Source organism: Anguilla anguilla, chromosome 11 (assembly GCF_013347855.1).
Source record: "Anguilla anguilla isolate fAngAng1 chromosome 11, fAngAng1.pri, whole genome shotgun sequence".
Lineage (NCBI taxonomy): Eukaryota > Metazoa > Chordata > Actinopteri > Anguilliformes > Anguillidae > Anguilla > Anguilla anguilla.
The window spans coordinates 2202738-2215237 of NC_049211.1; the positions used below are offsets into that span (position 1 = coordinate 2202738).

A 12500-nucleotide genomic window follows, 5' to 3' on the forward strand; every position below is an offset into this window, starting at 1 on the left:
CTCCCCACACTCACTCTCTCTCTCACACACACTCACACACACGTACACGCACACATACACACACACACACACAGACATATACACTCCCACACACTCGCTCTCTCTCTCTCATACACACACTCACACTCACACACACACGTGTGCTCGCTCACCGCCTCACACCTCCACATTCGGCTGCCACACACTCTCTCTCTCTCTCTCTCTCTCACACACACACACGTGTGCAGGACGCGTGTCTTCCTGCAAGGCTGCCAGACTTCTCCCGACACCTGCGCTCTGAGCAGCTTGCGGTGGAGGGAGCGTGTGAAAATTACCTCCTGATTTCCGGTCCCTGGGATTTTGATGCTGCAGGGAGTGGTCTGAACTGATGCCTCTTGCAGTGGATGATCTTTTCATAGATTCATGTTATCTTTGTTCACAGTGGACAACACAAACCATCTGACTGTGTTCTGTGACTGAATGATCAGGGAATAATGTTTACTAAGATGATGGGGGGGGGGGGGGAGGGGGGATATATGAGTGTCCACTTAATTTCAGTCTGGAAATCAACATTGTAAGCTTGTGATGTCGCGTGCAAACCTCCCCGCATTAGGCCAAATGGCAAGTAAAAATATTATACTCTTGAAACCTCTGAACAGGTTTTATCTTTGAGAGGGTGCGTAAAATCAGCTGGTTTGTGACATCGCAGGACATTCGATCCAGTTGCACAATTAAAGGGTTCAGATGGTGTAGAAACGGGTGCTGGCGACCCCTGTCACAACCCTTCTCACAGACAGACGGAAAAAAGAGTTCCTTCATGTCCATCTCTCTGTCTGTACCCGTGGAGACACTTTTGACACCTGGACCGATTGCTCATGTTGGGGCGAGGCGTTCTGTCAGCTGCCTCTTAAGTCTGACGTTTTGAGTTTTTTGGATAGAAGCGCAGTTCCGTGAACAAAAGGCGCTGTGAGTGACGGCGCGTTGGGCAGTAAAGCGATCCTTCCTGTGGCCTTTCTGCAGCCGGGACACGGGATGAATAATGCAGGTTTCGGGTTATTTGTGAAGTGTGGATGGGTGACGGGCCCCCCTGGGGGGACGACTGTGTGGGTTATGCGAGAGGATCCGTTTCATTGCCAGGAGCGAGTCAGCTAGGCACCTGTAATATACCTGTTACCTGCAGGAGGCCTGTGCTCCGTCAGCCCCTTCTGTCCCTGTGAAGGTGTGTGCCCAGCCCTCAGGGCTGCCCTGAAAGACCCGGTGGAGTAAATCCAGCCGGCGTTAAAACGAGCCGTATTTAGAAAGACGGGCTTGTTCATGAGCCAAAACAGATTTGCCGTTTGCGTTTCATTAGCTGTTAGCTTATTGAAAACAGTCCGTTTTGAGCTATCCAGAGTTCGGCATTTACTTTGATTGTGAAACCATTAGAATCTGAAATATGTGAAACTTCTAAAACTAAGAGGCATGTTTATTTTATTTTTTTTGTAAACTGTGTACATGTGAGATTATTTTGTTGGATGGTGACAGAATCTCTAAAGGTGTGTGTGTTTGCAGTACTGTTAAACTGTTGCAATGCCATGACAACCCAGAACAGCGACACGTGGTCAAGTGAATATCGCACTGTTAATCACCTGTTGGCACGCGCAGGCACCTTCTCTTGCTCTGGCAAGATTTTTTTTTTATTGCGCGGAAGAATCGCGTTCTCTCTCCTATAAAATGCCGTGACGCCATTGGTCGGTGAGGAATAGAAGCGGATCCGGCGCGCTGAGTGCGCGGGGCTGCGCCTGTTTGGCAGGGCAGGCTCGCTGCGCGCTCCCGATCTGATAGGAAGGAGCTGCCTGCAGCTCGGCGTGTTGTAGTTGTAGGTTCGGTCATCGACCAGCGAGGTAAGCCTGCATTTGTTTCTATTAACTGATAAACTGTGCGAAAGAAAACGTTTAAAAGTGTTGCGCAACTTTAGAAGCACAGACCTCGGGATGGTATTAGCGATGGTAACGTAGTTTAAATTGTGTAGCTGTAGAATAAGGATTGTTTTGGCACGACGCCTTAGTTATGGGGGAGATGCATGGATTAACCCTATAAATAAACATTATATATTTTAAATGGTTTGTAGATAATATGGCTAAATGGATACTAATCAATAATTATGAGTTCGCTTTCCCGTTATTTGTAAGCGGGTTCAGTTTTTCGTCCAGTAAATTACTGTAGCTTTATACATTGGTATGTTGTGTTTTACGGTATGTCTATGTTAGACATTGTCTTTATGCAGTGTAGAAAATGACTGTAATGTGGGACTGCTGATACGGAGGGTTTTTGCGGGGAGATCAGTGACGTGAGCGCAGCGTTGTTGCCAGTGGCCCACGCGGGGCAGAAGAAAGATTTGTGCGCGAGATGCTGCTGCGCTGACCGTGTTTCGCGTTTACGGCAGCCTACTGTTGGACAATATCAAGTCGCGTGCCTGTAAATTATAACTGTCTCGGGATACGAATAAATTAAGATTCTGTCATTTAGCGTAAGCTCTTTGGGTTGCTTTAAATTACATGGGGGGAAAAACTGCAGACTTGTCGACTTCTGCAAAACAAGTGTAAAATCAGTTAGTCTCAGAACCGGTGATTTTCACTTGTCACCAATTTATTTCCAGGAAATTTTTAAACCGCATAACCTGCATTACTACGCTTAGGCTAAACCCTGACTGCACACAACCTATATTTACAGCAGTGCGCGGTGGAAATCTAGTGATAATGGGCTATGTGTCAAAATGTTGTAGGCTGTTTGGTATGATGCCGCCGTGACAGGTCCTCGCTCTTTCTTCCGGCCGCGAACGCCCCTTGGAAAATGAAATTCTCCCAGACGCGCCGGGCACCTGTGAGAAATCTGATCCTAATCGAAGTGTCACGGCGGAACAGTAGAGTTCCCTGACTGCGGGGCAAACGAACATTCCCCGATATCCAGTTATCATTTTTCAGACTCCCTGTGGCGTCTTGTGCTGACGTATTTTGACAGTGTATCAACACAATACCTGTAATCGTGTATTTGTCGTAATAGGAGCCCTCAGCACAGCAAAAAATAAAATAAATAAAACGTAGTTCGTGCATTTCTAGTCAGTCATTCGTTAAAGTCGGTTTCAAATGGCAGCTTCACGAGCCTCTGGCAATAGTTACTGACCCTGGCAGCTCTGGGTTCGCGTGGAGCGTCTGATAGCGCTCTCCGTGGTCTGTGTGCTAACAAGTTTTTGCCAAAAAGATTGTGTCAAAATAAGAGTATAAAGCATATGTTTGGGCCCAAAATATGACGGATGTTATGTGTTGTTCATTTTCCCAGCCGTTTTTACTTATTTTCATGAAGGGTGGCAATGATTCTGTTTTCTATATGATAAAAAGTTAAGCGTTTGACTATTGTCTGTGGCTGAATTTGTATGTCATTGCGTGCGAAAAAATCTGACGGAAATCACAGCGGGTGTGCTTATCACTTCCAATACAGCAATATCTGTTCCGCACAAAAGCTTCTCTCACGTGAAGCCGCGGCATATGGCGCGCTTTTAGCCCCCTGAAATAATTATTTTCTGTGGATAACACGTGAAATAGAAACTTTTCGCCAGAATGTAATTTTAGTAATGGGCAGTGTAAAGCTTTGGACTTATGGAGGCTATTAAGTCGACGGTGTTATGGTGATGGCTAAGCCAGAAATATGTTTGATTTATGGAGCGCTTCCGTTTGCGGTTCCACCGCTGCGTCTGTGATGATAGTGGATTACTTAGCCTCGCCGTCGGTCCGCGCCGTTGTACCGGAGTACCGTTGCGGGATAAATTTCAAGTGCGCACGGCAGCTGAGTCCAGATGTTCGGAGAGCATCGCGCGAGCAGGCTTCTGCGGGGCTATTATAAGCAGCAATTCCCAGTCCTGACCCCCGTAACAAGACAAAACGATCTCTCTCTCCCTCTCTCTCTCTTTGTTCTCATCTTCCTCTCTCCTCCCTCCTTTCTCTTTCTCCATTGTAGATAAGAGCGGGAGCCGGCAGTCCACCAGTAAACCGCGGCCTTGTTCTCTGCACGGTTCCGATAAAAAGGAACGTTTGTTCGAGACTTGTGTGCGTGCGAACACGTGGGGTTGAGTGCGGGCCGTCGTTGCGGAGACATTGAGCAGAAATTGTGCTGAGCCACAGTGTCTGCGAGTGAGAGTGAGTGAGTGAGTGTGTGTGAGTGTGTGTGTGTGTGTTTGTGTCCTCACTTGGTGGCCATTAAGCTTTCTGCTGTGTGTGTATGGTTGTGGGGTCCTTTGCCTGTATACAAAGGAACACTACAGCGAAGGTCTTTACTGTAGTTCTTTGGTGATTTTGTAGTGTAAATAGGCATATGATCTTGTGTGTGTGAACACTTGTATATGTGTGTGGACTTGAGTGTGTGTGTGTTGCTTGGTACAGATCTCAGGAAGCAGCGTGTGTGTGTTTATGTGTGTGTGTGGGCGGGGGGGCACGTGTGTGTGTGTGTGCTGCTGCGTGTGTTCAGGCATGTGTGTATGAGCACTTGTATGTGTGTGTGGACTTGAGTGTGTGTGTGTTGCTTGGTGCGGATCTCAGGAAGCAGTGTGTGTGTGTGTGTGCTGCTGCGTGTGTTCAGGTGTGTGTGTGTGTGCTGCTGCGTGTGTGTGCATGTTTGCATAGTGAGCTGTAGGACATTTGGGGGTTGGGGTGGGGCTCAGCCAGCTGTGGGACGTTTGGGGGTTGGGGCGGGGTTCAGCCGCGATGGGTACCCCAAAACTACTGGAGTGTTTTGGTTGCCCGCGGAGACCCCAGACTCAGCACGGTGCACAGCAGAGACCCAACTGCCACTCCAGACCCTTCCAGCCAATACGGTGCCACCCTGAGACCCAGCCACGCCCACGTCCCTGTACGTATGGGGAGGGGGGGGGAGCTGGGGAACTGGGGGTGTGGTGGGGGGGGGGGGGGTGGGCGAGCTGGGGAACTGGGGGTGTGGTGGGGGGGTGGGGCGAGGGGGGGGTATGTTTAAGTATCTAGGGTTCAGGACTATGTTCTGAATACCGAATTTGTTGAATGTTCCTGCGACCCTGCTGCCCTTTCGCTAACGAGCCAATTAGACGCATCTTCTGCCGCTAGCCGTGCGCTCTGGGGGAGAGGGTTCGCCTCGGAGGACGAGCTGCCCTTTTTCCCTCCATCCGTCTCCGTTTCCTCCCACGTGCTCCCCCTCCCAGCCCGAACGCTACAGCGGCCATTTCCTGCCACTTCTCCTCACTTCATTTTTTTTTCTTCTTTCTTAAGCAGAATGTTTGGGAGTAATGATGGCTGATCTCTTCGGAGATCAGTCTGTCTTCTGACCACCCCCCTCTGTCTCTATCTCATTCTCTCTTTTTATCTCTCATTCTCTCTCTCTCATTCTCTCTTTTTCTCTCTCTGTCTCTATCTCTCCTTCTCTCTCTCTCTCACTCTTTCTCTCCCCTCGCTTTCTCTCATTCTCTCTCCCCCTCTCTTTCTCTCTCTCAATTCACATTTTACTTTCGCACCATTCTTCCTTTTTTCCCCTCTCACTCCGCTGTGAATATCCCCCTCTGTCTCTCTGGCCTTTTCTGCGCCTCTGTCTCTGTCCCAAGCTGGAGGCAGCAGGGCCACGCCCCACAAGGTCGGCAGGTCGCCTCCTGTCCAATCACAGCTCTGAATGTTACAGCGTGTGGCCCATGCCCGTTTCTCCGTATACACTTCTGTTCATTAATCACTCCTGCCTTCCAGTGTGAGATGAGCAGTGTGTACCTGCACCGGACATGATTAATGAACAACGGGCACATGGAGAGATTTTGTTACTTTCTCAAGCATTTTCTCAGTGTCATTATGCACTCTCCCCCCCTCCTGTACCCCCCCCCCCCCCCCCCCACACACACACCCAGGTTTTTTTTTTCAGCTGGGCTGTCTAGAGAAGATGGTGTTAAGTTTTCAGAAGAAAAAAAAAACTTTAAAAAGTTTTAGAGTTAAAGAGTTGGTAGGCTACTTCTAAATGAATGGTGGGCAAGTTAAATTGTTATTTCCATGTGTTCTTCAGAGAGCTGTATTGTTTCTGTTTACACAATAATGTTGGCAGCTTGCAATTTTATTGCATAATAACTACCTGTATATTTCCCACGTGTTTGCTAGATAATGGCAGGTAGTTAAACTCCCCTTCAGTTCCCACTCCTGCCGGAGGACTAACTCCACTCTTGCTCTGTGGTGTTTCTCCCCCTCAGTCCCCACTCCTGCCGGAGGACTAACTCCACTCTTGCTCTGTGGTGTTTCTCCCCCTCAGTCCCCCCTCCTGCCGGAGGACTAACTCCACTCTTGCTCTGTGGTGTTTCTCCCCCTCAGTCCCCCCTCCTGCTGGAGGACTAACTCCACTCTTTCTCTGTGGTGTTTCTCCCCCTCACTCCCCCCCCGTGCCAGAGGACTAACTCCACTCTTGCTCTGTGGTGTTTCTCCCCCTCAGTCCCCCCTCCTGCTGGAGGACTAACTCCACTCTTGCTCTGTGGTGTTTCTCCCCCTCAGTCCCCTCTCCTGCTGGAGGACTAACTCCACTCTTTCTCTGTGGTGTTTCTCCCCCTTACTCCCCCCCTGTGCCGGAGGACTAACTCCACTCTTGCTCTGTGGTGTTTCTCCCCCTCAGTCCCCCGTGTTAACGGTCACTCCAAAGCCGAGCGGCTGGCGCGGGACTCAGCCATGGGCTACGACAGCACGTCCATGATGAGCAGCGAGCTGGAGTCCAGCTCCTTCATCGACAGCGAGGAAGACGAGGACACCAGCAGGTCAGTGCGTGCGCAGTCTGACTCCCCCGTGGTGCAGTCCCAGGCCAGATAAGAGCCTCTCATTACATGTCATTCACTGCAGGATCCTGCAGGCGAACACAGACAGCTCAATGGCTTCTCTGGGGCCGTGTCCAAATCAGCACACCTGCCTACTATTGAGTATGCGAGTTGTGTACAACTCGTATGAAACTTGTATACTCAGTAGTAGACGAGTGCGCTGATTCAGACAGGGCCCTAGGGCTGTGAAGTAGTGTGTGTGGGCAGAGTGCTTATTACCAGAACCAGGCAGCTAGCGCTTAGGCGCATCAACTGTCTTAACGACTACTTGTATTTTTATTTATTTTTATTTTTCCATAGATTGCGTTGTTGCCGTTCTCGTTTGTGTTAGTGTTAATCAGTTTAACCATCAGGGTCCAAGTTGAACTATGCGGTTGTTCCCTGCACTTGGACCGGTACTTCTCTCTAGGGGTTTCGTCATACTTGTTCCTGGTTATGGTTATACACTTTGTTGTACGTCGCTCTGGATAAGAGCGTCTGCTAAATGCCTGTAATGTAATGTAATGAGCTGGACTGAGGAGGACACTAGTTTGCAGCCGTTGTTTGAATTATAATCTGGATGTGATCCAGATTAGTGTGTTCAGACATGATTCAGATTTAAACCTCCCCCCCCCCCCAGGCTCAGCAGCTCCACGGAGCAGAGCTCCTCCTCCAGGCTAATGCGCAGACACAAACGGCGCAGACGGAGGCAGAAAGTGGCCAAAATAGACCGGGTGAGTTTTACCCTGCGCGCTCGCTCTCTCTGTGGTGCGTTACCCTGCCGCGCCTGTAGAGGGCTCTGTTGGGCACTCTGTTTTGCGATCCGTTAAACGTGGTGTTCTGTGTGTTTGTGCATGTGAATGTTTATTTATGTTTTAATTTATCTGTGTCTGTGTGTATGCGCATGAGTGAGTGTGTGTATTTATGTATTTATGCATCTGCGTGTGTTTTATAGTAATTTTTTATTTTTTCCTCCTACAGTCATCTTCCTTCAGCAGCATCACAGACTCCACCATGAGCCTGAACATCATCACCGTCACCCTCAACATGGGTAAGGCCCTGTGCCTGTCCTTATTCTCTACACACCTCTGTATCTCTCCCTCGCCTTCTTTCCCTCACTGCCTTTCCTCTTCTTCTATCTCTCCTGCCTCTTTCTCTCTCCATCTTTCCTCTTTCCCTCTCTCTCTCCCTCCCCCTCCCTCTCCCACTCTCTGTCTCTCTCCGTCTCCCTCTCTATCTCTATCTCTCCCCGTCTCCCTCTCTTTTTTCTCCCTCTCCCCCTTATCCCCTATCTATCCCTCCACTCCTCCTTTCTCCCTCTCTCTCTGTTGATCCACATGTATCTGATCTCAGTTCTGTTGTTTTGTATGAATGCAGTACATAACCCTAGAGCTGCAGGCCTTGGCTTGGTCTTGTACAGCAGTCTGATCAAGCCCAGCCCACTCTTCATTCATTACTGGGAAGGGGATGTGGCAGGTGACCTTTTTTAACCTCGTTTCAGAGAAGTACAACTTCCTGGGCATCAGCATTGTGGGACAGAGCAACGACCGGGGCGACGGGGGCATCTACATCGGCTCCATCATGAAGGGGGGGGCAGTCGCTGCCGACGGCAGGATAGAGCCAGGAGACATGCTGCTACAGGTGAGACAGGCTGCTACAGGTGAGACAGGCTGCTACAGGTGAGACAGGCTGGTACAGGTGAGACAGGCTGCTACAGGTGAGACAGACTGGTACAGGTGAGACATGCTGCTACAGGTGAGACAGGCTGGTACAGGTGAGACAGGCTGCTACAGGTGAGACAGGCTGCTACAGGTGAGACATGCTGCTACAGGTGAGACAGGCTGGTACAGGTGAGACATGCTGCTACAGGTGAGACATGCTGCTACAGGTGAGACAGGCTGGTACAGGTGAGACAGGCTGCTACAGGTGAGACAGGCTGCTACAGGTGAGACATGCTGCTACAGGTGAGACAGGCTGGTACAGGTGAGACAGGCTGGTACAGGTGAGACAGGCTGCTGCAGGTGAGACATGCTGCTACAGGTGAGACAGGCTGCTACAGGTGAGACATGCTGCTACAGGTGAGACAGGCTGCTACAGGTGAGACATGCTGCTACAGGTGAGACAGGCTGCTACAGGTGAGACAGGCTGGTACAGGTGAGACAGGCTGCTACAGGTGAGACAGGCTGCTGCAGGTGAGACAGACTGGTACAGGTGAGACATGCTGCTACAGGTGAGACAGACTGGTACAGGTGAGACAGACTGGTACAGGTGAGACAGACCATTACAGGTGAGACATGCTGCTACAGGTGAGACAGACTGCTACAGGTGAGACAGGCTGATACAGGTGAGACAGACTGGTACAGGTGAGACGTGCTGCTACAGGTGAGACGTGCTGCTACAGGTGAGACAGACTGCTACAGGTGAGACATGCTGCTACAGGTGAGACGTGCTGCTACAGGTGAGACAGACTGCTACAGGTGAGACATGCCGATACAGGTGAGAGGTGTTTGAGACAGTTCTTACAATAGAGTGATATGTGTATGCTAAGTCACTTTGCCTAAAGCCAAATTATTATGGTGAACAAATATTTCATTTACTGCAATTAACTTGTTTTACCAAACCAAAGGAAACCCACAGCCTCTCCCTGTCTGTATCTACCCTGTAAAGTGTGAATATTAATTTCTCCCATATTCATATGTGTAACTCAGCTTGCTCTGCAGTAATGGAGGGGATTTGCTTGTGACTGAAGCATGTCGGGGTGCTTAAGCTGTTAATCTGAACCTCTGGTCTGAATCCAGAAGGCTTCCCCCACAGTGAGGCTGGGTGCTGCTGTCTGTCTGTAGAGTCATGGCTGCTGTCTGTCAGTTATTTCTGAGGGAGTCGATCCTTATCAAGTGGCCGTATAGACACCACAACCACCCCTCCCCCCCCCCCAGGGGTATGAAACACTGCAACTTAATATGTGTTATTAATGCGGATTATTAAAATATCGTGTTTTATCCCTAAGCGGGTCAGAAAGGGGAGCACTCTCGCAGAACACTCGATCCCAGAGATGGACGTGATTGGGTGTTTTTTATCGTGTGTGCGTGTGTGTGTGCGTGAGTGCGTGCGTGCGTGCGTGCGTGTGCGCGAGCGCGTATGCGTGTATGTGTGTGTGTGTGTGTGTGTGTATATATGTGTGTGTGTGTATATGTGTGTGTGTGTGTGTGTGAGTGTGTGAGTGAGTGAGTGTGTGTGTGTGTGTGTGTGTGTGTGTGTGTGTGTGTGTGTGTGTGTGTGTGTGTGTGTGAGTGTGTGTGTGTGTGTGTGTGTGTGTGTCTGTGTGTGTGTGTGTGTGTGAGTGAGTGTGTGTGAGTGAGTGTGTGTGTGTCTGTGTGTGTGTGTGTGTGTGTGTACATGTGTGTCTGTGTGTGTGTGTGTGTACATGTGTGTCTGTGTGTGTGTGTGTGAGTGTGTGTGCGTGTGTGCGTGTGTGTGTGTGAGTGTGTGTGTGTGTGTGAGTGTGTATATATGTGTGTGTGTGTCTGTTCTGTCTCTGATGAGTGGTTGTCGTTCGCTCTGTGAGTGACGCGGCGTGTTTGTGCCCTGCAGGTGAACGAGGTGAACTTTGAGAACATGAGCAACGACGACGCCGTGCGCATCCTCCGGGAGATCGTCTCCAAAACCGGGTGAGGAGAGCCGTGCCGATTGGCTGCTCGGAGAAGGGGCGTCCCTGCTGATTGGCTAAAAGGATTATTGACTCTGGCGATAGCCTATGAGAATGACCCTTGGTGTGTTGTCTTACAGACCCATCAGCCTGACCGTGGCTAAGTGCTGGGACCCCTCCCCCCGCAGCTACTTCACCATCCCCCGAGGTGAGAGATAAAATATGAAGTATAAAATATGCGCACTAACACACACATTTACACACTTCAAAACACTTTCACACATTTCAATATACACATGCCCTAACACACACACATGCACACACACACAAGCACTAACATACATGCTCTTAACACACAAGCCTATATCAGCATAAACTACCACACACCAACAAATCCTCAAAAAAACATGCACACTAACAGTAATACCCCAGCCCATCCTAACCCTCTCTCGGATGTGTCATGGATGAGTATTCTCTGCCCCCCCCCCCCCCCCCAGCGGAGCCCGTGCGCCCCATCGACCCCGCGGCCTGGATCTCCCACACCTCCGCCATGACCTCGTCCTACCCTCACTACGGTACGCCTTCGCCCTCGACAGCACGGAAGCCCGCAGTGCGTTTACCGGCCAGGAGGGGGCAGTGCTTTAACGGGGGGCTCCTCCCACTTTCCGTTGTGTCTCAGAGTTCGACGACCTGCCCCTGTCGGTCAGCAAGACGGACATGGCGACCATCGTCAAGGTGATGCAGCTGCCTGAGTCCGGCCTGGAGATCCGGGACAGGATGTGGTTGAAGATCACCATCGCCAACGCTGTCATCGGTGAGGAGGCGGGGCTGGGGGCGGGGCTGGGGGCGGAGCCACTGCTGTCATATGATTAGGAGGGGGGAGGGAGGAATAGTGGGTGGTGTAATTCCTGGTGTACCTGGCGCAGGTGCGGACGTGGTGGACTGGCTGTACTCGCGGGTGGAGAGGGGAAAAGCGGTGGTGTAATTCCTGTTCTACCTGGCGCAGGTGCGGACGTGGTGGACTGGCTGTACTCGCGGGTGGAGAGGGGGAAAGGGGGAGGTGTAATCACTGTTACCTGGTGTACCTGCCGCAGGTGCGGACGTGGTGGACTGGCTGTACTCGCGGGTGGAGAGGGGAAAAGGGGTGGTGTAATTCCTGTTCTACCTGGCGCAGGTGCGGACGTGGTGGACTGGCTGTACTCGCGGGTGGAGAGGGGGAAAGGGGGAGGTGTAATCACTGTTACCTGGTGTACCTGCCGCAGGTGCGGACGTGGTGGACTGGCTGTACTCGCGGGTGGAGAGGGGGAAAGGGGGTGGTGTAATGACTGTTACCTGGTCTACCTGGCGCAGGTGCGGATGTGGTGGACTGGCTGTACTCGCGGGTGGAGAGGGGGAAAGGGGGTGGTGTAATGACTGTTACCTGGTGTACCTGGCGCAGGTGCGGACGTGGTGGACTGGCTGTACTCGCGGGTGGTGTAATCACTGTTACCTGGTGTACCTGGCGCAGGTGCGGACGTGGTGGACTGGTTGTACTCGCGGGTGGAGAGGGGAAAAGGGGGTGGTGTAATGACTGTTACCTGGTCTACCTGGTGCAGGTGCGGACGTGGTGGACTGGCTGTACTCGCGGGTGGAGAGGGGAAAAGGGGGTGGTGTAATGACTGTTACCTGGTCTACCTGGCGCAGGTGCGGACGTGGTGGACTGGCTGTACTCGCGGGTGGAGCGGGGGAAAGGGGGAGGTGTAATCACTGTTACCTGGTCTACCTGGCGCAGGTGCGGACGTGGTGGACTGGCTGTACTCGCGGGTGGAGAGGGGAAAAGGGGGTGGTGTAATCACTGTTACCTGGTGTACCTGGCACAGGTGCGGACGTGGTGGACTGGCTGTACTCGCGGGTGGAGAGGGGGAAAGGGGGTGGTGTAATCACTGTTCTACCTGGCACAGGTGCGGACGTGGTGGACTGGCTGTACTCGCGGGTGGAGCGGGGGAAAGGGGGAGGTGTAATCACTGTTACCTGGTCTACCTGGCGCAGGTGCGGACGTGGTGGACTGGCTGTACTCGCGGGTGG

The 12500-nt window shown here is 51.5% G+C and overlaps 1 protein-coding gene across 2 annotated transcripts in view; it reads left to right on the forward strand.

The window, feature by feature from the left end:
* LOC118208406 (segment polarity protein dishevelled homolog DVL-1-like) overlaps positions 1 to 12500 on the forward strand; it is a 50620-nt gene that overhangs the window by 30569 nt on the left and 7551 nt on the right. For both annotated transcript variants that reach the window (XM_035383052.1, XM_035383053.1), the window contains exons 5-13: positions 6616 to 6754; positions 7431 to 7524; positions 7772 to 7841; positions 8292 to 8431; positions 10382 to 10458; positions 10577 to 10644; positions 10934 to 11011; positions 11116 to 11250; positions 12465 to 12500. The exon at positions 12465 to 12500 is cut by the window's right edge and continues 132 nt beyond it. In XM_035383052.1, coding sequence (XP_035238943.1) covers positions 6616 to 6754; positions 7431 to 7524; positions 7772 to 7841; positions 8292 to 8431; positions 10382 to 10458; positions 10577 to 10644; positions 10934 to 11011; positions 11116 to 11250; positions 12465 to 12500 — 837 coding nt within the window. The remainder of the gene's footprint in view (positions 1 to 6615; positions 6755 to 7430; positions 7525 to 7771; positions 7842 to 8291; positions 8432 to 10381; positions 10459 to 10576; positions 10645 to 10933; positions 11012 to 11115; positions 11251 to 12464) is intronic.